Raw genomic sequence first — 25,207 nt, 5'->3', positions numbered from 1 at the left:
GGCGCGCTCCCCTGGCATGCATTTAACCCCCGGGACCGCTCTGCTGCGGTCCGCTGTCCCAGGGGGTAGTGGAAGTGCAGGTTCAGTACTTGGCTCCACGCTGCAGCCAGTCCCCAGGGAGCCCCCTGCCTGGGGACTCTGGACCATGTAACAGCGGGGACCCACCGCGGGACCCCACTGCTTACCTGCTGTCCCCCTTGAATCCGGCCATGGTCCGGAACATCTGGGGTCACCGCTAGCTGTGACCCCAGATGCTCACCAGCATCCCCGGATCGGTACCGGCGTTCTGGTACCGGCGGGGGTGTAGGGAAGACAGCATGGACGTCAGGACTGACTGTCCATGCTGTTCATCCAGATGTGCAGCCACAGCTGCATGAAGAAAAAGCTTCAGGGGCTCTTCTAGCCCCCACTCCAACAGGTGCACCCGACTCCGGCCGGGCACCAAACGAAACTGAGGTGCCTTGGCTCGGGGGCGGGGTATAGGAGGGGGACCCTAATGCATCCTGGGAGGCTGAAAGCTTAACTCTATGGTGCCCGATGACTGACGTCACACCTATACCCAAGGTATCCTGTGGATACCCTATGGACCCTGAAGTAGAAAACTCCAGACACCACACCCATTCCCCTTACCCACTCCTTCCATGCAGATAAATGGGACAGAAGGTTAAAGCTGCTACATCTGTTGGATAGGGACAGCACCTTCGTCCAGAGAACAGCACAAATGAAAGGTCTACTTCCCTGAGCCCAGTGTGGTACAGCCCCCATATGTCACCACCCCAATGGGGTTCTTACACCTCACATTCAGGCCCGGCACCTACCTGACTGTGACTAAACAGGCTTTTGTGCCAAAGTCATACTTGAGGCGCTCCCGTAACCCCCCATAGGATGAAGGAAAGATACACAGATTAGACAAACTAGGAAAGACATGAATCTGCCATCTACACTGACCACTTGAGGTTCATAGCAGAAACAGTCAAATAGCAGGGTGTTGCAATTATGTGAGGTCTATCTCAGTTTTCTCCATATGATATTTGACTGATGGCACGTAATGCCCTCCTACACATAGGAAATATGTCTTTTCTGTAGTGCAGGGTAATATTGTCTGATGATCACAGGTGACTACCAGAGAAGAGCAACTAATGGGCCACAGAATTTGAATGAGTGGACTCCCCTCTTTGAAAAATGGGTGTCAACAAAGTTGCCAGTGTCATTCTGGGGGTGAGGGCACCTTTTGTCCAGCCCACATATACGGGAAACACGTTTTCCATAGCGCAGGGTAACATTGTACATCATAGATGATCACCAGACAATAAATACTATGGGGACCCTTCATTTGAAAGAGGGGACACACTTCTTTCTAAAATGGATGCACCTGATTTTATGGATGCAAGGTTGGGAGGAGACCTTCCCCCACCCTTTGACTCCGTGATTTTTCCGTAATGCAGGGGGTTTTGCATCTTGGTGATCACACCGGGCCCCAGGTAATCTCTATGGGGGGAATCCCCTCTTTCAAAAGGGGGTTCCCCCCATCTTTCTTGGTGGTGGAGTTTGTAAGCTAGAGAGAGACTAAAATTCAAGAAGGCCCTTAATGGATAGGGCTTATGTTCATGTGTATGTATATGTAGAGTAATGGAGGAAATGTAATAGCCTGCGGACTGCAAGACTGCCATATGTTTTAAAATAGCAGTCATTTAAAAGGCTAAATCAACCTGGTTTGCCTTTTAAATGACTGCTACTTTACCACAACGTGCAGTCTTCCACAGGAGATTGCCAATGCCTACTCCATAGGCTATTACATTTACCCCTAGGACTCTTACAGTGTGTAGCAGTAATCCAATGGTCAACACAAGAACAGCAGTTTATGCACAAAACATTTACATTTTAAAATTTTCAGTCCATATCACAAAGAACTCTGTAAAATGTAAACAATAATAACAATCGCTTTGTGGTACTCACCGAGCTGGTGGGGGTGACTTGTAATTCTTGTTGGTGTAAATGTCCTCCAGGCTGAATTCTTTCTTATTTAATCTACAACATAAAATATAAACATTGTAACCTATTCCCTAAAATTAGCTTGTAGTTACTTACAGGAAATATGCATCCATCCATATGCTAGTATTTTGGACTTGCATAGAAATAATTCGAACTGTATAGGTAACTAGTTGTTGCTGGGTTTGCCAGGCTTAATTTATCATATGTCTGGCTGTCCCCCTCCCTTATTATTCTACCCCTCCACCCATCTATCATTCTCCTATATGTCTTTCAAGCTCTTTATCTGTGTGTTTCTGTCTCACCCCACACACTGCTTCTCTTTCCAATACCACATTAGAAACACATAGGGTTCAATCTAATTAGGTGCGAATGGCAAGTAGCGAGTTTGTTTCTTATAAATTTGCACACTTCGCAGCGAAGTGCGCTCCCGAGAATTCTCCAATACAGTTAAAAATGCCTATTGGTACTACTCGCTGCGGATGGGTGCGAATTGACTGCCAAATGAGATTTATGAGTAATTCATGAAAATGTGGGGAGACCATCCTGGACCCCCCAAAATTGATAATTTCGTTAGCAGGATCGTGTAGAAGGTTGTTTGTGGGCATTAGGAAGGTACTGTAGGTTTTTAAATGGTGTCAAATGGCTGATGCTTTTTTTTTAATGCAAGAAAATTATAAAAAACAAACTGTTGTTTAATCTCAAATGAATTAAACGAAAAATGCAAAAAAATTTTTAGGGTACTTTGAGGGTAACTTGAAAAAAAAAACAACAAATGATAAAAACAGTTATTTTTCAACTAAAACCTTGTAATTAACTTTGGGGTGCCTAAACTAACAAAAGTTGATTTTGGGGTATTGAGGATTTTTATTTTTTTAGCCCAAAAAATTACATGTAATTTTTGGACTAATAAAGCTAATTGGAAACTTCCAAATGCCTAATTAGTCATTAGGGGTGGGTGTCCAAGGGGTTCAGCACGGTGTGCCCACATTTTAACCTTAAAATAAAGATTTTCCTTTCGAGTGGAAAGTTGCGAATTCAGTCTGGCTGATTCAGTGCGAGTTGCTAATTGGATTGCAAAATGAATTTGCTATGCGAATTCGAAGTGAAAATAGCAACTCGCACCTCGCCATTCGCACCCAATAGGATTGACCCCATAATGACTAAAAAAACAAAAATATTAAAATATGTACAACAAGTTTGTCCCCTATAAATATAATACTTGAAATTATATTTTCGCTTCATACAGCAGATGCCTATAAATAGTACTGAAAGGTGCTGAATGCATCATTCCATAAGATTTTCTATTTTTCAGCCTCTCTGGCTATGATTAAGATTTGTATTTGCTGGTGAAAAGGTTAATGCTGCAGAATAGTTAGAAGAGCCTCCCAACCATCATTTTTGTGAAGGTGTGTAAAAAAGACCAAATGGCTGTCCAAATTATGGTCCATTCTAACAGTATCACCAGCCTATAGTACTGAAGTAAATGACCTAGCAATGGTCAGTTTAGAAGCTAGCTAACCTCTTTTGTGGGAACTGAATAAGGAAGGTTTAGTCCTAAGAACAGCTATGTCTTCATGAAAGAGGAGAAATGGAGACCAACAGACAGAGCTCCTACATCCAAAACTCTCCTGACTGTGGAGATAGCCAACACAAAAATGGTATTCCAAGTAAGAGACTTCAACTCCACCGAATAAAAATGTTCCAGAGGAGGACACCAGATAGAAATCTAAAAGGGGTGTGTATGTATGGAGGCTGCACTTCCTGAAAGTAAGTTTCCACAACATGTATACGAGCCAGTTTTATCTGCAAGAAAAACCGAGATGGCTGAAACCTAAACACTTAGACCCAAAATGTCAAACTCCCCCTCCAAACCCTTCTGGTCTAATAGCAGTAACTGAAAAAAACACCTTTGTTTTATACTAGTAGATTTAGATCTTCCAGATTCTGTGGGAATACCTAACCTTGAGCATGCCCTCAACTGCACTATGAGAGAACTACTTTGCTAAAGCTATCTCAGCAGGATGTCAGTGCTTCCGACTCTAGACTTTACAATTGGCAAAAACTAGAGTGACCTTCACTCCTTTGGGTACGGTTGCTTGCGTAAATTATTATTATCCTTTATTTATATGGCGTCACAAGTGTTCCACACCTTAAAAAGTACATAATCATAAGTGAACAAGAAACCAGTGACTTGCAGAACAATACAGGACAATGATGTGCTGCATTAGCGATTAGAACGCTCAAATTAAGCAGCAGGGAGTCAGCAATCAAGTGTTAGATTGCCCTTGTGGGGAGTAAGGAGTAGAAGAAAGGATAAGGAGAAGCACATGAGTGAAAAGGGCCCTGCTCGTGAGAGCTTACAATCTAAAGGGGAGTGGCAGACAAACGGGCGTGACACAGATGGGGTAGACAAGGAGGAAAGAGCATGTAGTAGTGCACAGGTTCTCAAACTCGGTCCTCAGGACCCCAAACAGTGTATGTTTTCCAGGTCTCCTCACAGAATCACAAGTGAAATAATTAGCTCCACCTGTGGATCTTTTAAATGTCTCAATGAGTAATGAACACACCTGTGCACCTGCTGGGTGACCTGGAAAACGTGAACTGTGTGGGGTCCTGAGGACAGAGTTTGAGAACCACTGTAGTAGTGGTTTAGGATGAGAGCTGATAGGCCTTTATGAAGTAGTGGGCCTTGAGAGCACATTTGAAGATTTGTAGAGGGGTGGAGAGTCTGATAGGGAGAGTTCCAAAGGTAGGTAGAAGCATGGACAAAATCTTGCAGGCTGTAGTGGGAGGTAGTAATCAGTTGGCATGAGAGGCAGCGTGCATTTGTTGTGCGAAGTGGAAGGACAGCAGTGTGAAGGGAGATGGAGGTCAGAGATGTAAATGGGAGACCATTGGGTAAGGGCTTTGTAGGCGAGTGTAAGAACCTTGAATTGGGTTCTGAAGGGGAGCCAGTGTAGTGCTTGAAGGAGAGGGGAGGAAGATGTAGCACGTTTGGAGAGGAAGATGAGGCGAGCAGCAGCATTGAGGACAGATTGGAGTGGAGAGAGGTGGGATTCTGGGAGGCCAGATAGGGGGAGGTTACAGTAGTGCAATCTGGAGAAGACCAGTGAGCGGATGAGGGTTTTAGTAGCATCCAAGGTGAGAAAGGGTCTAATCCTAGAAATATTTTTGAGATGGAAACGGCAGGACTGCAAGAGGTGCTGACTGTGTGGTTTGAAGGAGAGGGAGGAGTCCAGGATAACTCCAAGACAGTGCTCTTTAAAGCTAGAGGAGATAGTTTTGCCATCAATTGATAATGAAAATGAGGGAAGTGAGGTTATGCGGGAAGATGATTGGCTCAGTCTCAGACATGTTAAGTTTAAGAAAGCACTGGGACATCCAGGAAGAGATAGAGGAGAGACAGTTGGCTATGCGGGTGAGGAGAGAGGGGGAGAGGTCAGGCAGATTTGTGTATCATCAGCATAGAGATATTGGAGGTCAAAAGAGTTGACGAGTTCACCTAAAGAGGATGTATATATGGAGAATAGGAGAGGTCCAAGAACAGAACCTTGGGGAACGCCTACTGTTAGTGGAAGTGGGGGGGGGGGGGGGGGGAGAGGAGACAGAGAAGGAATGGTCAGATAGGTAGGACGACAGCCAGGAGAGGGCAGTGGCACGTAGACCAAGAGAGTAAAGGAAATGCAGGAGGAGTGGGTGGTCCAAGGTGTCAAAAGCAGCAGATAGGTCAAGGAGAATGAGCAGAGAGTAGTGGCCTTTGGATTTGGCAGCAAGGTGGTCATTGGTGACTTTCGTGAGGACAGTTTCAGTGGAGTGGTGATAACGGAATCCAGATTGAAATGAGTCAAGGAGGCAGAGGGAGGAAAGAAAAGTGGTGAAGCAGTTGCAAACAATACGATAAAGGAGTTTGGAAGCAAAAGAGAGGAGAGAGTTGGGTCGATAGTTGGACAGTGTGTTACGATCAAGAGTAGGTTTTTTTTAAGAATGGGGGAGACATTGCATGCTTAAATGCAGAAGGGACAGTGCCAGATGAGAGGGAGAGATTGAAGAGGTGGGCAAGATGGGAACAGACAAAAGGAGAGAGGTAGCGGAAGAGGCGGGAAGGGAAGACGAGGGCCAAGACTTACTCTCCAGATACAGAGGAAAAGGATTTCAGAGTTGATAAGATGTGTGGGGGATAGGTGTTTTGGGAACGAAGGGGGGGGGGTGGAGTGCTGAGGGTCTGGTAGGATATGATGTCCTGACATATGGGGAGAGGAGGAGGTGGGGGGGGGGGGGGGGGGAGTACAGAGGAGGGAGTTGAAAGTTGCAAAGAGACGCTGGAGGTTTGAGGACTGGGAGATTAGGTTCTTGAAATATGATTGTTTGGAGATGGACAGGGCTACCTTGGAGGATGAGAGCATGAATTTGAAATGGAGGAAGTCTGCCTTAGAGCTTGATTTCCTCCACTGTCGCTCGGCGATTCGTGAACACTTTTGCAGCTATCTGGTGCATTTAGAATTCCAGAGTTGAGGTATGGATCTGCAAGGGTAAGTAGTGATTGCTGGAGCAACAGAGTCCAGAGCAGAAGTAAGTGAGGCATTTTACAGGGAAGTGGCTTGTTCAGGACAGGAGAAAGAGAAAGAGAGAGCTAGGGGAAAGAAGAGAGTCCAGCAGGGAGGAAAAAGAAAGTGTCGATAGCCTCAATTTTACGCTTAGTAATAGTAGCCTTAGCAGGAGAGGAGGGGAAGGAGAGAAATATCACAGCGGTGAGTGAAGACTAAATCAAGTGAGTGCCCAATCACATGGGAAGGTGAGGAGGTCCATTAGGATAGACCAAATGAAGATGTGAGGGTAAGGGAGTTTAGAGGCACAGGATTCTGTGGGGATATCAACTAGAATATTAAAGTCGCCTAAGATAATGGAGGGAAGATCTGAGGAGAGAAAGTGAGGGAGCCAGGAAGCAAAATTGCCAAGTAATTTGGAGGGAGGACCAGGGGGACAGTAAATGACAACTAGTCGTAGGTGTGCTGTTTGAAAAAGGAGTATAGCATGAACCTCAAATGTGGTGAATGTAAGGGATGGTTCAGAGGATATCAGCTGGTAGCACTAACTGGGGCCTAGAAGGACCACCAACACCACCACCATGGTGACCCCGGGGAGAGGGGTGTGAGAAGTTGAGGCCCCCAGGGGAGAGAGCATCAGAAGTGGTGTCAGAGGGTGAAATACAGGTTTCAGTAATGGCTAGGAGATGTAGGGAGTTGGAGATGAAAAGGTTATGGGTGGAGACCAGTTTATTACAGACTGATCTGGCATTCCAAAGAGCACAGGATAGAGGGACAGCGTTTGTGGGAGATGTGAATATTATCCGGGTTGCTGTAGCGTGGAGGTGAGATTAATTTGGGGGACCAATATAATTAGAGTGTAGCAAGTGTCCGGGCACCTAAGCTAGGGAGGGAATCTGTAGGAGGTGGGCAGGGAGGGAGTTTAATAAGATGTGGATGGTGGGGTGAAGTGACAGGGAGAAGAGTGTAAGAGGAAGGGTTAGCGGTGGGGTAGCACAGGATGAAAGTGGAGTATTGAGAGAGGAGGGGAAGGGGGACAGACAGAAGAGGGGAAGGGGGACAGACAGAAGAGGGGAAGGGGATGACAAGGGGGAAAGGATAAAGGTGGAAGCAGGGGGCAGAACAGAGGACTAGGTAGAGACTGAGTGAAGGGGGAGTTGAAGTAAACATGGTCATGGTGTGAATGAGGTAGCTGAGAGGAAGAAAACTGGAAGTTGGAATGAAATATGAATGCGAGAGAAAAGTACAGAGATTTGCAGCAATGCAAGTGAAAGAACAGTGTTGACAACAACAAAAGTTTATTATTGAGTAAAAAAAAAAGTGGAGATTTAATGTGTGCGGAATTAGGCTGATATAAGGCTAGGAGAGTAATGTTAAAAAGACAGCATTTCAAAGTGGAGAGGCGCAGATACAATATTCATTGAGATTTTATGAAATTCAGAAAGCCAGCAGAAATAATAGCAATTGAAGTACTGAGATCTTGTCGTGATCAAACGGAGTCCAGTCGTGACAATCTGGAATATACAGACAGCAGAAGTTTGTAGTGATAAGTTTGGAGCTCACACTGCTTGGTACAAAATTTGTCCTTATATTGAGGTCGTTGTCGAAAGCAGGAAGTCAGAGTGGTCTCCTTCAGTGTCTCTTCGGTTTAACGCAGGTATAATGGTACAGTTCAGCACTTTGTAACTGCACCCTCTACAGCCTAGGGAACCGGTATGATTTACCGCCGGACACATGTCCAGCGGTTGGAATCCAGACAGCGGCTGCCCGACATGGGTGAAAATCCCGATTGTACATAAGGTAAGTATTGCCTAACCTAATTCCCTCCCCTATCCCTCCCTTAGGGGTGCCTAACCCTAACCCCCCCTTCCCCGCCGCCTAAACCTAAGTCCCCCCCGAAGGTGCCTAACCCCCCCCTTCCCCTAGCCTAAACCTAACCTCCCAGGGGGGGGGGGCAACCCCAAGTCCCCCCCCCGGGAACCCTAAACCTAACCCTCCCATCCCCCGCGGCTATCCGCGCTCGGCGGCCCTTCGATCGGGATGTCGAGCGTCGGGCTCCCGGCGTATGTCTAATGACAGGAGTTGGCATATCGACGCCTGTCTTTAGACACTTGCCGGGATATGACAGTCGGGAAGCCGGCTGTCGGGATTAATACTACTTAAAGAGATGCAGGCAAGTGTGGACACTAATGTAAATCCCCCACTGATCTTCCAAAATAAAGCTAGCAATAAAATGGCTTACGTAAACAGGAAACACATACGAAACATCTAGGACTTGACATAAATCATTTCTTAACTCAGGGTATAGACTTGAGAGAATCCTTATAAAAAAATTAACTACACTTATAGATCATAAGGCATTAGGAACAATAGTAGATGCCTTATACCTTTGGCAAATGTATACAAAATGCTGGTTACCTATTAAGATAAATAAACCAGGCACAAGAGGTATAAAAGCTATATAGCCTTCAGTTGCCGCCGCCTACTCTCATATTTGTGACTACAGTATGGAACACATGCTCATCTCAGAACTCTACTCTTACTGACCGAGCACATTTTTTTTTTTAAATCATGAACACCCTACAGCAGAAATACTCCCAGTTGAGCTGGAGTACCAAACATTTCATCCATTCTATCACCCATGATACATTTCACACAAAGCAAAGAGAAAAAAAAAAAGCAATTAAAAAAAAAATAAAAAAAAATACTGTAATGGAACATGTACATGTACAAAATATAGGCAACTATTGCATTTAGTGCACAAATACTGGATAAATGTGTTTAGTCAGAAATTCAGAATTAAGTAGGATACGCCTCTTCCCAACTATAAAATCTGCCTGCTTCTTTTAATTGTGCCATCTGGCAAACCTACCTGTCCACAAACAGTGGGATGTCATCGATGTAAAGAGGCCTATCAATGGGGAGAAGTCTGTGAGAAAATGTGCTTCCTAGTTTTCCACCCATGGAATGAATACCGCTCCTATGGCTTAACTATTTTGCTCCACCTTTCACATGATACTGGTAGTCTATTACATGGCCATGGCCCTCTTGATTTAGGTACAGTAAGCCTACTCCGTGGCATGTCTGACTGGATCTTGATGGAAAATCCTCGTATCCTCCGGCTATAACATTTGAAGTATGGTCTGAGCTCTGGAGTCCAAAAACTCTGGAGCCAGCACGAGAGAATGAAGGCTGGCATCCTATGTCAAAATCATATAGTCCCTGGTGAAAAATGGGTGGTTACTATTGAGGTCACCTCTCTTCCACTATCGAATAGACACCTGTAAAAGTGAATGTAAGAATTTGATCCATTTCAAAATTAGCTCAATCTAAAACTCAATCATATGGAACTGAGGCCCTCATTCAGAGGCGGACATTCTTTCAGAGTGCTCGCTCTGAATCACGGCAGCATTATTTTTTTTTGTGTCGGCCTCCTGGCCACTCGCTAAGCTGTGGGTGACCACAGCATAGCATAGAGCCGGAAGCTCACTACTGAGGCCGCCCCCAAACAGCAGGCGTTCCTTCGGGAACGCCTCCGTTTGGCCAGCCTCCCCCCCTGTCCGCCTCCAAAACGGGGCGAGCCGTCAATCACAGTCGACAGCCGCCCCGTTTTGGTGCGAGACCCGTAGCGACGGAGCTCCCGTCGCTGGCCGGGTCTCGTGCATGCGCACGCCGGAGCCGACGTGCGCAGTGGGGGACATCGACCTGCTTGTGAGCGATGTGCGCTCGCGAGCGGGTCTGACTGCACAGTCTCAAAGGTGGATACTATATTACCTCAGACCTTCAAGCAGGAGTAAACACAGTCAACTGCAAGCAAACAGGGACTTCGAGGGTAAGGATCTTTTGTTCCTCAGGAAGATCATTCACTGGGAAGGTGTCAGATTAGATTTCTTGTAGATGAAACAGTCTGGACGTCTGCACATGGATGTTACTCTCCTAAAGGAACAAGCACAAACTTGAGCTGTTCCATGCTGTTGATAATCAACCTTAAAAAGGTCAGCCAGCTGCAGGCAAAAAAGAACCTGAATTATATCCTATACTAACTTTACCAGGTAGAGACAGATTCTGAAGAGTTCTGAACAAAGACTCCACGGGGAGGAAAGTCACATCATGAGGTTCCCATATGGTGAGCTGCATGAGCTTTGCAATAGCCTGGGCCAAAGATTTAGCCCAATGAGGACAATATGGCAGCTTGTCCTGTCATGCATGCTGTGCACAGGGCATACACACCAAGCTTGGTGTAGGGCAATTTGGAGTGACACTTGGAGCAAACAAACTTTTGCCACTCTCTCTCCTCCAAGCTTGGCCATGGACAATCCTTTGCCCAGACAAAATAAATGAGGGATAACAAGGATAGGACTGCTGCAGTTGCACAATACAAAAATATAAGGCAAAAGCAAGTAAGAGCCTAAAGTAGAACAACCCCTTCACAAAACACAGCACCACAATAAACCTTACTTAAAAAGGAGATGGGCAGCCTCACCAAGTCAGAAGTGCTACAGGATGGCACCTTCCTCCCGGGTCCAATATACATATTGCTGTTGTACAAAGTACAGCCCCCTTAAGTAGCCCTAAATAGCCAACACTTGACAAACCCCATTTGGCACTGCGGCCCTGCACCAACTCATCATGCTTTCCCCGTCCAGAGACAGCCCACTGTTTCCCTGTGGCTAGTTGAGACTCCACTAGAGCCCACATTGGTGGCTCTTCCAGTATCTCTCCTTCTGGCTACTCACGGTCCTCCTCACGCTTTGGTCAGTGCGCCTTCTGTGGGAGGGTGTACGGCATCTGACGTAACTTAAGCATAGCCAGATTTGTGTTATTACTAGGAGGAGAGTTTGAAGGGCATAAAGTAATCTAGGAAAAGGACATCAACTTGAGATTTCCTCTGCCCATGTAAGATAAATTGAGGTGTTTCTAGGCGTCTAATTCAACTTTAAGATATCCAATTGCCCTTGCAATACTGTGTGCATAAAGATGGGAAATTTTCTTTGTTGAATCTCTAAATAGTGTACATAATGTTTAGCCCAATTCAATGTTATGGTCCCAGCCCAGGACGATTTTCTACATCACTGAGAAGCGCTGACTTATCAAAATTTGCCCCAAAGCCTAACACTAAACCAAATACTGCAATCTTTGCCATTAGGGTGCATAATGAATTTGACTGATATAACAAATAGTCAGCGAATTTCAAAATCTTAATAGATCTTTAATCTGTATCCCTCCATGAGCGACCAGTTCTGTATAATTCACAACTTTGGATCAATGACCAGACAAAAAAAGCTGTCGGGACAAAGGGCAACCTCATCTCATACCCCGTAACATTACGACTTCTCTCCTACCAGACCAAAACGGAGCTGGTACAACAGATGAGAGAAACGGCCAAGAAACTGTATGAAAGGCCTTGTGAGCGTCCAGGTTGAGGAGCATACTAGGAGTGGTTCGAGGGGGAGTTAGGAGAGGATGCAACAACTGCCCTCCACAGGATGTTGACTTGCCACATAGCCAAACTGATGCAGTTAATAAAGAGTGGAGTAGGTATTGTAAACAAGTCATCAGCTGAGGATCTTTTCCCAACTTCAAAAACAGTAGTGTAAGCATCATTAAAAGGTCGGATGTGTGTGTGGGCGTGGAACAGAAGACGCTAGTCTAAAATTCTCCTATTTGAACAGTTATTTGATATCTGTCTGGTGTGTCCTGGTGGCCCTTCCCTAGACATCTGAAGTTCCTGATAATTGCTGGCCAGTTCCAGACTACTCTGGTGGGTTTTGGTGTCTTCCACCCTCCAGATTGTGTTTTGATATCTTGCTGGCCAGGCCATGGCCTGCTGAACTTGAGTGGCAGACCAGAAGTGATGGAGTGGCACTAGTTCACAGCTTAAGTTTGTTGTATGCTTCCTGACCTGCAAATTTGAAAAAAAGTTTTGTAAAGAACAAAAACTAGAGAAAAAGACAAATATGCCTTTGTTGGGGAACTCTTAGAAAAAAAGTATATTAAGGTAAATGGATGTAGTTAAAACTTAACGTTTAATTTAAGACTAGGCTAAAAAGTTCTCTTCAAGTAGGTAATTATGCACAACACAAATTCTGCAATTATAAACAAAAAAAATTAAGAAAATTTAATTTATTGTAATCAGGACCATAAAATCAGAGTATTAAATAATGGTTAAAGACCTTGCAAAGTGAGTAAAAAAAATAGCAAAAGATCTGTGTGTGGTTTAACCTCTATGTTGATTGAGAAGGTGCATCAAATGTCAGATACACTGAACTTGACTACCACTAGTCAGGTTTAAGACAGAGAGAGGTAATTACACAGTATAGATAAATAATTAATTAATTTTAGTTTTTATTCTTTACAAAACTTTTTTTCATATGTGTACTGCACAAATCCTGTGGGCGCACCACCAACCTTGAGTCATTCAGAATTTATTATGTGTGATGGACCATTACGTTGGTACCTCTTGATTTGATTGTATAACTTTTAAGTGATTACTCATAATTTTCTTGTTACTAGTGCGGACTAATTTTTCTATATTTTGACCTGCGAATTTCCCTGTGGCTGCTGGTTCACTCTGCCTATATGATCTGTGGTGCCACAGCTGGTTGGTTGTCACTGCTGAATGCTCCAGCTGCTTGGAGCTTCTGGCTGACAGCCTGAGGGCTTCGTGGAGTGGGGATACCTCTGACAGGAGTGTGCTGCTCTATGGTACTCTGCTGAGCTGCCAGTCCTCATCTCCTGATTGGTTCTCTGAACTTAGATTTCCCTTTCTGCATTGTCACCTTATATCTGGTTTTGTACATCAGAGGATTTACATTCTTGCTGATACTCTCCTAGGCTGTACTGGAATATTTCTTCAGGTTCTTTTGTCATCTGTTGTTTCCTTGCCGACTGTTCACTGCTATTTCATTGGTCATGGAACAACACTGCCTTATTGGATAGAGAAGATGCTACTGCTGCATGTCTGGAAAAATACTGGGCATGAAATCTTTCAACTTCTGCCAAACTTCTTTCTGGTCCATTGTCTTCTTCTCCTATGCTGGACTGGACTCTGCCCAACAACCTTATCCTACCTAACAACAGCTCCTGCAAACTATTGCAACATCAGATGGCTCCTGATGAAAAGGAATTTTTCCAACCTCAGCATCAAGGTTGCCTGATGCAAGAAAATGATGTCCAATTTGGAGGGCAGTCTGTGTCGCAGTAATCTTTGATTTGTTGGGGTTCCTGAGCATGCTGAGGGGGCTCCAATCAGGAAACCTTTCTTGAATCTTGGCTGAAACATGAAATCATCAGGGAAGCCTTCTCTCCATTCTGCAATAGAGCGAGCCCAGTTTCCCTTCTAAGCCTCCACTACCTGAAGCCCCTTCTCGTACATTCATTGCAAAGCTCCTACACTCTAGGGACAGACATGCAGTTTTGCGACTTGTTTGAAAACTATTTTATTTCTGTTTTCCCAGATTTCGCCATGGAGCTCCAGAAAAGCAGGGCACAGTTTACTACAGTCAAGAGGAAACTCAAAAAAGCTGCAGCTCACTGCTCCATGTTGTTTCCAGCTCAACTCAGAGTAGTTGACGATAGGTCACACTTCTTTTAAAACTGGTAAATTTTTATTGAAAACTTTTTCTACATAGTATAAACAAATCAAAAATAAATAAAATTACAAAAAAAGACAACTGACAGTTGCCGTCAGAGAACACATCAGATAACAAAACACACGGTAAAATGGGATACCAGTAATAAGTCTACGCTGACAAAGATATAGCTAATAAGGATCTCGCACATGGAGACGAACAAAAAGGAGTGAATAGTTAAAAAAAAAAAAAAAAAAGAAAAAAAAAAGAAAAAAGGGGCAAGGAAGATAGAAGATTACACTGAAGGATTCCCAACAGGTCTACGAAGACCCAGTGGAGAAAGAGTCCATATATCCCATAACTTAAGACATTTAGGAAGAGCCTTACGACAAGTATAAACATATTGTTCATGGTCAATTGGATCATTAACCAGCGCCCGCCACTTGTGGATGTCTGGATGGTCCGTAGCACACCAGGAATGGGCAAATCATCACATTAGCGCTATTTTGTTTGTTGTGTGCTGCGCTAATATTCCTATAAATGTTGTAATAATGTAACAAAATTGAGAGGTGGCAGAATTAATTATCAGTCGGAACCACTTTAAAGATAAATTTGATAACAAGAGATATGGTAAGAACTTACCTTTGTTATCTCTGTTTCTATGAAGTCCATAGGGTCCACAGGGTTGACCTTGGGGTATAGCTGGATCTGGATCCACGGGCACCACACAGTTAAAGCTTTGCTGCTCCCAGGATGCACTTGGGTCACAGGCACCTCAGTTGGTAAGCAGCCAAGGCCGGAATAGGAGACTAAACAGAGAGAAGGAAGACTGGAACACACAAGAAACCATACTCACAGAAATGGGAGACGGAAAACCGGTGACCAGTCACACAGCCCATATGAAGCCAGGTGCGTCAGGGCGGGCGCCCTGTGGACCCTATGAACTTCGTAGAAACAGAGATAACAAAGGTAAGTCCTTACAATATCTCTTGTTTTCTACTTCAGGGTCCATAGGGGGTCCACAGGGTTAACCTTGGGGATGTCCCAAAGCAGTTCAACTAAGGGCGGGGACGCTCCTGTGCTGAAAGGAGAACCCGGCGCCCAAAGGATGCATCCTGAGAGGCGAAGGTGTCAAACGCATAAAACCTCAAAAACGTCTGAATTGAAGACCAAGTGGCCGCCTTACACAGCTGAACAGCAGAGGCGCCACGCCTAGCAGCCCAAGAGGGACCCACAGAACGAGTGGAATGAGCCTTAACAGAGGCCGGCACAGGTAAACCCTCCTGTGCATAAGCCTCACAAATAACGGAACAAAGCCATCGGGCTAACGTTTGTTTGTTGGCAGGCCAACCCCTCTTGTGAAATAAAAAGAGGACAAACAATGAATCAGACTTCTTAACCGAAGCAGTCCGGTCCACATAGATTCTAAGCGCCCGGATTACATCTAAGGAAGCCTCACCAGCTGAAAGATCAGGTGACTGAAAAGCTGGCACAACAAGTTCCTGATTGATGTGGAACTTCAAGACCACTTTAGGTAAAAACTCAGGACGAGTGCGGAGCACCGCTCTGTCCTGGTGAAAAATCAGAAAAGGAGGGCGACAGGAAAGCGCCCCCAATTATGACACCCTCCTGGCAGAAGCAATTGCCAGGAGAAAAAAACTGTCTTAAACGTCAGCCACTTGAGTTCCACTGACTCAAGAGGCTCAAAAGGAGGGCCCTGCAGGATCTGTAGCACCACCGCCAAGTCCCAAGGAGCCACAGGAGCGACGAAGGAAGGCTGGATCCTGAGAACACCTTGGCAGTGTAGCAATCCGCCGTTGGAACCACACGGACAAAGCGGACACATGAACCTTCAGAGAAGCAAGGCGTAAGCCGAGGTCCAAACCTGATTGAAGAAATTCCAAGATTCTAGAAACTCGGAACACCTGCGGATCATAGCTTCTGGACACACCACTGAAAGTAAGTGCGCCACACCCTGTGGTAAATCCGTGCGGAAGCAGGCTTGCGTGCCCTAAGCATAGTACCAATAACCGAACTGGAGAAACCCCGAGACCTCAAGATGGCTGTCTCAAGAGCCACGCCGTCAAAGACAGCCGACCCAGATCCGGGTAAAGGCAGGGCCCCTGAGACAACAGGTCCCGACGCTGAGGAAGAAGGTACGGAGCGTCGATGGAGAGGCTCCTCAGATCGAAGTACCAAGGACGTCTGGGCCACGACGGAGCTACCAGCACGAGTGTGCCGCCATCCTGCTTGAATTTCCGCAGGACCCGCAGAAGTAGGGATATAGGAGGAAACAGGTACGCCAGGTGAAATGTCCATTTCACCGTCAGCGCGTCCACCAGACATGCGCCTGCGTCTCTTGTCCTTGACCCGTAAACGGGCAACTTGTGATTGTGACGGGAGGCCATCAAGTCCAGCTCCGGCAGCCCCCATCTGTCCACGAGTAGCTGAAACACCTCTGTGTGAAGCGACCATTCCCCGGGATGCACGTTGTGACTGCTGAGGAAGTCCGCCTCCCAATTGAGGACTCCGGGGATGAAGACCGCCGAGATCGTTGGAATGTGGCATTCCGCCCAAGCAAGGATGCGAGACACCTCTGACATCGCTGCCCGACTGAGTTCCTCCTTGGTGGTTGATATATGCCACCGTGGTGGCGTTGTCGGACTGCACCTGAACCGACAATGAGCCGGTCACTGCCCCCCAACCCCGGAGACTGGCATCCGTCGTGAGCAGGACCCAGTTCGGGATCCAAAAGGGGCGCCCTGCGACAAGATGAGCTGTCTGAAGCCACCAAGCCAAAGACTGCCGAACCTCCGGGGACAACACCAGCATCTGAGAGCGGATCGGGTGAGGTAACCCGTTCCATTCCGATAGAATCTGCCCCTGCTGGGGCCGGGAATGGAATTGGGCAAATTCCACCATGTCGAATGTCGACACCATGGACCCCAGAACTCTCATAGCCGAATGGACCGACAGGCGGCAACTGCTCAGGCAACTGCGTGTCCGCAGCTATAGTGAGGAGACCTTCTCCGGAGTCAGGAAGATCCTTTGCTGACGAGAATCCAACAGGGCTCCCAAATGAACCATCCGTTGTGATGGAACTAGGGAGGACTTTCTCCAATTTATCAACCACCCGTGCGCGCTTGCAGGCAAGCGATCGTCAGGTGGAGATGTTGAAGCAGTACCTCCGGGGAGCTCGCCAGCAACAGGAGGTCGTCCAGATACGGCAGCAGCCGCACATTCTGGTTCCGAAGATGTGCGGCCATAATTGCCATAACCTTTGTGAATACCCTCAGTGCCGTGGAGAGGCCAAAGGGTAGCGCCCGGAACTGATAATGATGCTGAAGGATAGCGAACCTCAGATACCGCTGGTGCGAAGGTGCTATCGGAACATGGAGGTAGGCGTCCTGGATATCCAGGGACACCATGTAATCCCCAGGTTCCATCGCCAGAATGATGGAACGTAACGTTTCCATCCTGAATTTGGGAACTCTGAGGAATTTGTTCAGAGACTAGGATAGGGTGATGAGAACCATTGGGTTTCTGCACCAGAAACAGAGTAGAATAGTACCCCGTCCCTCGCTGTGATTGAGGAACGGGAACAATGACCCCCGCTTTCAGCAAGGACTCTATAGCCTCCTGAATCTGTAAAACCTTGGTCTGGTCCTGAGAAGGACTCGTGCAGAAAAACTGGTGGGGCGGTCTGTGCCGAAAAGACAGGGCGTACCCCTGGGAGACCACTTCTCGAACCCAGGCATCCGTGGTGGTATTGTGCCAGCACTGGGCAAATTGAAGAAGTCGGCCTCCCACTCTGGGGTCCCCCAGAGGGAGGCCCGTACCATCAGGCAGAAGGTTTATCCTCCTGCTTGGAAGAAGGGCGTCTTGCACTCCAGGCCTGCTTCTTGCGCTTAGAAGCGACCTTGGTCGCCGACTGCCTCGGGAAGGACTGACCTTTTGCCTTGCCCTGAACCCGAAAGGACTGAAAAGCAGAGCTTCGACCTTTGGCAGGTGCAGAAGCCGAAGGGAGGAAGGCTTATTTAGACTTAGCCAGAGTAACCACTATTTTGTCCAAGTCTGGACCAAAAAGCAACTCTCCATTAAAAGGTAAGGCCTCCAGGCCCTTTTTGGAGTCTGCGTCAGCTTTCCAAGACCGCAGCCACAAGGACCGACACGCCGACACAGCTGACGCCGACACCCTAGAGGTCAGCAAGCTTGCATCCAACGATGCTTCCCCAATGTAGGAAGCCGCATCCCTCATTTGTCCTATCAACGCTCTCTGGATATCCGGAGCATCATCCGGAAAGGTATCCTCTAAGGCGTTGGCCCAGCTCTCGATGGCCTTAGCCACCCAAGAGATGGCCATGGACGGACGGGCCACAGCCCCAGAGAGGGAGTAGATAGACTTCAAACAAGTCTCCACTTTCCTGTCCGTGGGATCTTTCAGAGAGGAGATCGACGGCAAAGGCAACATAGCACTTTTAATTAAGCGGGTGACATGGGAATACACCGCAGGCGAAGTTTCCCATTTCCTGCAATGGAGCCTCAGGAAAAGGATAGTTGGAAGCCAACCGTTTCTGCGGTTGGAATCTCTTGCTGGGCAACTGCCAGGCCCCCGCCATATGATCCGTCAACTGGTCGGACAGGGGAAAAACAGTCGAAGCTACTTTGGCCTTTTTAAAATTAGGGTACTTCGACGAGCCAGCGCATCCTCCTCTATATGAAGGATGGCCCGCACCACCCTAACCAAAGCCGGCACATTAATGGAGGACTTAGCCTCCACCTCCTGGGCCCCGGCATCCGAGTCAGAGTCCTCATGGATCTCTCCGTCATCCGAAGACACGTCCGTGAATTGCGCTGCCAGTGAAGCCGGAACGGGTCGCTTGGACGCCTTTGGGGGCAAATCACTGTGCAACATTGATTGAAAAGCCTATGACGAGGCCGCCAGACTCTGTACAGAGCTGGAGAGGACATCCACCCAGGGAGGGGGTACAGCCTAAGGATACCCCTGAAAGGGTACCACTGACTGCTGCGTCACCGTGGGAGACTGCACGTATACAGGCAATCCCGCATAAGGACCCACAGTCTGAGACCCGGGAGGAGACTGCACCAGTTGCGTAACCCCCGGAGAACGGGGGATGGTAGGCTGGGGCAACGCCCTAGAGGGGACCGCAGGCGGGACCGCAAGCCGGTCCGCGATTGACTCCAGCACTTGCGTAAACATCGCCCAAGGAGGATCCTGCGCCACCGGGGGTTTAGAGGGACCAGGTACCAGCTGGCACCACCCGCACAGACCATCCTGAGACAAATCCACCACATCAACCCCTGCCGAACAGCACCGGCAGGAAAACAACACAGGAGCCACGGAGCGCTCATTCTCCTCATCAGACATGACATAAAAACTTTTGCAATAAAAGAGTATCACCGAAACGAGGTAAGGCGTACAACACCTGCGCACTCCCAAGTATGCAACACAAACAGCCCACAATATGGAACTGTGTAGCACATCACTGTATGTGACTGACCTCACCAATACGTAGATCTATATAAGTGACGTACACAGAAAGAACGCCCCTCCCCCACGCACCTGCGGGCCGTAGGCGTAGGAAAGGGATAGGTATAAGCCGACAGTAAGTAGAAATAAGCACAGACAGCAGCACTAGCAAAAGTCACATACCATGCAGGAAGTTATACTCACTGCATCTTCAGCTACAATCAACCTCCCAGATTCAGTGTCTGGGAGGGCTATAGCGCTGAGAACACTGTCCTTTGCAGGGGAGAGGTACGCAGGTGGACCGGTCCACTTGATACCGCCTGGGAGCTCTGCGTTGCTGCCTTGAGAAGATGGCCGCCGGAGAGCTCTGAGGAGGAGTGGCCGAGAGATAGAACAGCCCAGCGACGCCAGCACGCATGAGAGAAGGCGCGCTGGGCTGAGGGGAGGAGCCGCTAAACCAGGGAAGGCTGCCTCCCCTGGCTAGTGTTTAACCCCCAGGGATGCCGGTTCCCTTCCAGACCTTACACCCTGGTGGTCCAGCGGTCACGCGGGGTATTCCTGTGCAGGGTGAGCCCGCCGCCGCTACTAGCGCCGCCGGTCTGTCCCCAGAGACCGGCGGCTACAGACTGCATTAGTGTTCCCCGCGCGCAGCACTGCACGCGGCTTACCTGGCCCCGTAGAATCCGGCAGCAGTCAGTGGGAGCTCCCGGAGCCACGCTAGTACTGACTCCGGGGTCCCGCTGCGATCCCCAGATCAGTACTGGCGTCGCAGAGCCAGCGGGGCTGTTGGAGAGGCAGCGTGGATGTCCAGATGTACAGTCTGATGCTGCCGCTCTGAAGTAAAAAATAAATTAATAAAATCCTCTTTTCAAAAGTAAAAATAAAGCTTAGAGGCTGCTTATGCAGCCCCACTGCCCAGAGTGACCTGACTCCGGCCGGGCACCAACTAAAACTGAGGTGCCTGTGACTCGGGGGCGGGGTATAGAGGACGGACGGACCCAAGTGCATCCTGGGAGCAGCAAAGCTTTAACTGCGTGGTGCCCGTGGATCCAGATCCAGCTACACCCCAAGGTCAACCCTGTGGACCTTGAAGTAGAAATATAATTTTTTACTAAAAAACCATCATCATCATCATCAATATACAAATGAATCACACATTTTATAAATATAGCAGCATGAAAAAGCCTCCAGTGGTAAGAGGCGAAACACCATCGGGGATCCTGTCTTTTTGTGTCCCTTTTGGTGGTCCTTGGACTTTGAATACCTTGGTTTAACTACGGCACTTACCAAACAGCTGATCATTGTTGGGCGGCGAAGGCGAACGGCTCTCGGCACTGATATTTCAGCATTTTCTCATCATCCTCTACTAACTGCTTCCCGGCAAGAAGAGAAAGTAACTCTTAAAACGCTATATTTCTAGCTGCACCACACCAATACTCACTAGCTGTGCCAGATCCAGCAGAGTAATGCGAGTAGCTCACAGCTTTAGAGACACAGTAACAAAGTTATTACCCAGCTGGGTACATTCTGACAAAGAACGGAAGTGGTGTGTAGTGCATACAAGGTAGCTCTCCTGCTGATGAGCAGGATCGAGCAGACAACACAATCTGAGCATTTAAAATCTCTGCTACAGAATAGAAAAAAGTGGGAGCGACAGAGAGGTGATTATAATTGTTATAGGGACAGCGATTACATTGATGTCTTCATAATATAAAGTTCAGTAGAGGATATATTTTAATACTGGCTGAATATTCTGCCTTCAACCTAAAAGCCGTATGGATATCAATTTCTTCTAAGAGCGATAAAAAATGATTATATAGGACTTTTTGGGATTGTTTTTATTTTGCAAAGCAGTTATATGGTCATAGGATAAATTTATATATAGATGTATACATTGTTAAATGAAAATGTGTTTTTTAAAATTTTCTTTATGCTGCTATATTTATGTGTGATTGTGTGATTCATTTGTATATTGATAATGTTTTTTTAGTGAAAATTATATATCAAATTTATCTTTAAACATGGTTCAGACTGATAATTCTGCCACCTCTCAATAATTGTTACATTATTACAACATTTATAGGAATATTAGAGCAGCACACAACAAAATAGCGCTATTGGTTTTCAAGTTCTTTGGGGGAGCATATCACAACTCTCCATTTTTGTGCTGCAGCTCATAGTTTATAAGAGATACTTATAGAAGGGCGTGTGTATAATATACAACAAATGACGCCACTCAACGTCTTGTAAAGGTGCATAGGATTAAACGGAGTTTGCACCTTTACAAGACGCTGAGTGCCGCCATTCGTTATCTGTACTTTGTGCTATTTGTCCCCTGGAAGGCACCCTCGTTGATATATATATATATATATATATATACACATACATACACACACACATATATATATATATACACACACACACACATACATATTGCCCTCAAATACAAATCTAAGATTAGCGTCAGTAGATCAGGTGTGCTTTGTTTTTACAAATAATCACATTAGCCAAAGTAAATAAACCTAATGCTGGGCATACACAGCCAGATAAAATGTCTGTCAGACCGACAGACATTTTATCTGGCCGGCTGCCAGACGCAGATGTCGCCGGCATACACTGAGAGAAATCTCACAGTGTATAGCCCGACATCCGCGCTCCGCCCCTTTGGGAGGAGACATTTCCCTGTTCCTTCCGTAGGAAGGAACACAGGAAATGTCTGTCTGTCGGCCGCGCTGGGCATACACTGCCTGATGCGGCTGACAGTTACCAGGTAAATATCGCATCGGACGGGCATGCTGGACAATCCTGCATGCCCCACCGAGCAATATTTAACCCTCGGTCGCCCGCACACACACACGCTACAATTATCGGGGCGATCCGCCAATATCAGGCGGATCGCCCGGATAATTGTAGCGTGTATGGCCAGCATAAGACATAACTGTAAATATTAAACATTTCTTCAAAATCCGGTGCAAATAGACAAAGTTTAGCTTCTGGTGGGGGTAATGATGGGAAAGTGAATTGAATATCTAACGACGCTAATGTCCAAAAATCACTAACCCTAGGGCAATCCCATATTAAATGCCAAAAATCGTAATCAAGTGCACAACATTTGGGGCTGTTATTTGGAACATTAATATCAATATTCGCAATAGAGAAAGGGGAACGGTAAGACCTGTGCGGAATTAAATAATGGATTTTTTCTAAAATGAACACAAAGGGAAATGCAACTTATACAACCTAGCAACTGAAACCATTGCCAATCCTGACGAGAGACCAAATTTAGTTCCCATTTATTCCTATGGGGAAGAAGGGCATCCGGCAAATTACGAGAGGTAAGATCACTGTAAAGATAGGAAACAGTCTTCCGAAAAGGTAATAGAAGGGGTGCTAGTTAAAGAGGAGAAGGAGATAATGAAATAGGACCAGTTCCAAACTGGGTGTGCAGGGCATGACTGAGCTGGAGGTATTTATAGAAGACCGTACGAGGAAGGTCAAATTTCATGCGCAAACTTTCAAAAGATTGGAGAACACCATTGTGAAACAACTGACCAAGTGCTTTGATACCATGAGAGACCAGGTCACACTTCACAACACTGCAGGCAGCAATGGAACGGTTTTAGAGGCACTGTCCCGTTGCAGTGGTGTAGCACCTGGCTTATGTAGCTGCTCCTTTTCTATTTAAAGACTCTCACCAATTTCTACATTCACTTCTCCTGAGACTGCTGCATCACACCTAAACCATATTCTAGTAAAAGCCCTCGATGAAGTAGCTCCAGCTACCCATCACACACCACGTAGTTAGAAGTCAACCGTGGCATTCTAACTTAACAATGCATCTACAGAAACTCTCACGTCAGTGTCAAAAGTCTCGTACTCCATTTTACTTCCTCACATATAAGACTATCTACAATTCTTATCGTACTGCTCTGGACACTGCCAAACAAACATATTTCCAATCTCTTATCTCTGCTCAAGCCTCTAACCCCAAGCGACTTTTTAATACATTTAAACTGCTTCTTACCCCTCCCTCACTCAAGCCACCTGCTACTATCTGTGCGCATGATCTTGCTTCCTATTTTAAGGACAAGATTGATAATATCCAAAATTGGTAGGTTCTTCCTCAGTAGTGATCTGCTCAATTCCCTACCTGAACCCTCTGGCACATTGTCTTCATTTGACCTCACAAATGAAGATGAAGTATCCTCTTCTCATCCTCCTACTCTATTACCTCTCCTCTAGCTCCTATACCCTCACAAATCAGTAAAGCTCTGTCTCCTGTGCTCATCCCAACCCTAACTAAAATCTGAACTCTCTCTCTCCTGGCATCTTTCCATCACTGTTCAAGCATGCAGTGATTACTCCCATTCTGACCCTAACACTCTCTCAAATTACTGTCCTATCTCCCAGCTCCCATGCCCTTCCAAGCTACTGGAGAGACTTGTCTACACTCGCCTCACACACTTTAACACCCACTACTTATTGGACCCACTTCAGTCTGGCTTTTGTTCCCAGCACTCCACGGAGACCACACTGACTAAGGTAGTAAATGATCTGGTCACTGCCAAGGCTAAAGGCCATTACTCACTCCTAATTCTTCTAGATCTCTGTGCTGCTTTTGACACTGTTGACTACTCTATTCTCGTACAAACATTACAATCCCTAGGTCTTAAGGACACAGTTCTTTCTTGGTTCTCTTCCTACCTATCTGATCGCTCTATTTCTGTTCGTTTTTCGGATTCTGCCTCCTCTTCGCTACCTTTATCAGTTGGAGTATTGCAAGGCTCTGTCTTAGGTCCTTTGCTATTCTCAAGCTATACCACCTCTCTTGGCAAACTAATCAGCTCTTTTGGATTTCAGTACTATCTGTGTGCGGATGATACTCAAATCTACCTATCCTCTCCAGATTTATCACCATCTGTATTGGTCCGTGTCACTGAATGTATTTAATTAATTATATTTCCACCGGCCAATAACAGTTACCAACCTGATCCTCTTTATCACTGTTGATAACTCAACAATAAACCCCGCCCCACAAGCTCGCTGCCTTGGTGTCATCCTTGACTCTGAGTGGTCCTTTGTTCCCCAAATTCGATCTGTCTCAAAATCATGTTACATACATCTAAAAAAACATACCCAAAATTCGACCATATCTCACACAAGACACTGCAAAAACTCTTAATCCATGCACTGATTATTTCCCGCATTGACTATTGCAATAGTCTCCTTACTGGTCTTCCCAAAAACAGGTAATCGCCATAACAATCCATTATGAACGCAGCTGCGAGGCTTATCTTCCTTGCCAAACGTTCATTGTCTGCTGCCCCGCTCTGTCAGTCCCTCCAGTGGTTGCCAGTTTTCTACCGTATTCAATACAAAATACTGTTACTTACACATAAGGCCATTAACCAAATTACACCAACATGCATATCTTCACACATCTCAAAATATCTCCCAACCCGACCTCTCCGCTCAGCACAAGATCTGCGTCACTCATCTCCACGCATTACTTGCTCCCATTTACGGTTAATGGACTTTCTTCGGGCTGCACCCACTCTATGGAATGCCTTATGTCCAAGTCAAATAATTGGATACGATCGCTTTACTAT

General features: G+C 46.5%; 1 protein-coding gene across 4 annotated transcripts in view; it reads right to left on the bottom strand.

The window, feature by feature from the left end:
- Positions 1 to 25,207, bottom strand: part of PRR14L (proline rich 14 like) — a 60,978-nt gene that overhangs the window by 7,444 nt on the left and 28,327 nt on the right. For all 4 annotated transcript variants that reach the window (XM_088477888.1, XM_088477885.1, XM_088477886.1 and 1 more), the window contains exon 8: positions 1,957 to 2,028. In XM_088477888.1, coding sequence (XP_088334014.1) covers positions 1,957 to 2,028 — 72 coding nt within the window. The remainder of the gene's footprint in view (positions 1 to 1,956; positions 2,029 to 25,207) is intronic.

Source organism: Taudactylus pleione, unplaced genomic scaffold (genome assembly GCF_031769625.1).
Source record: "Taudactylus pleione unplaced genomic scaffold, aTauple2 ptg000205l, whole genome shotgun sequence".
NCBI classification, from domain to species: domain Eukaryota; kingdom Metazoa; phylum Chordata; class Amphibia; order Anura; family Myobatrachidae; genus Taudactylus; species Taudactylus pleione.
This window is presented reverse-complemented; position numbering and strand designations above follow the sequence as displayed.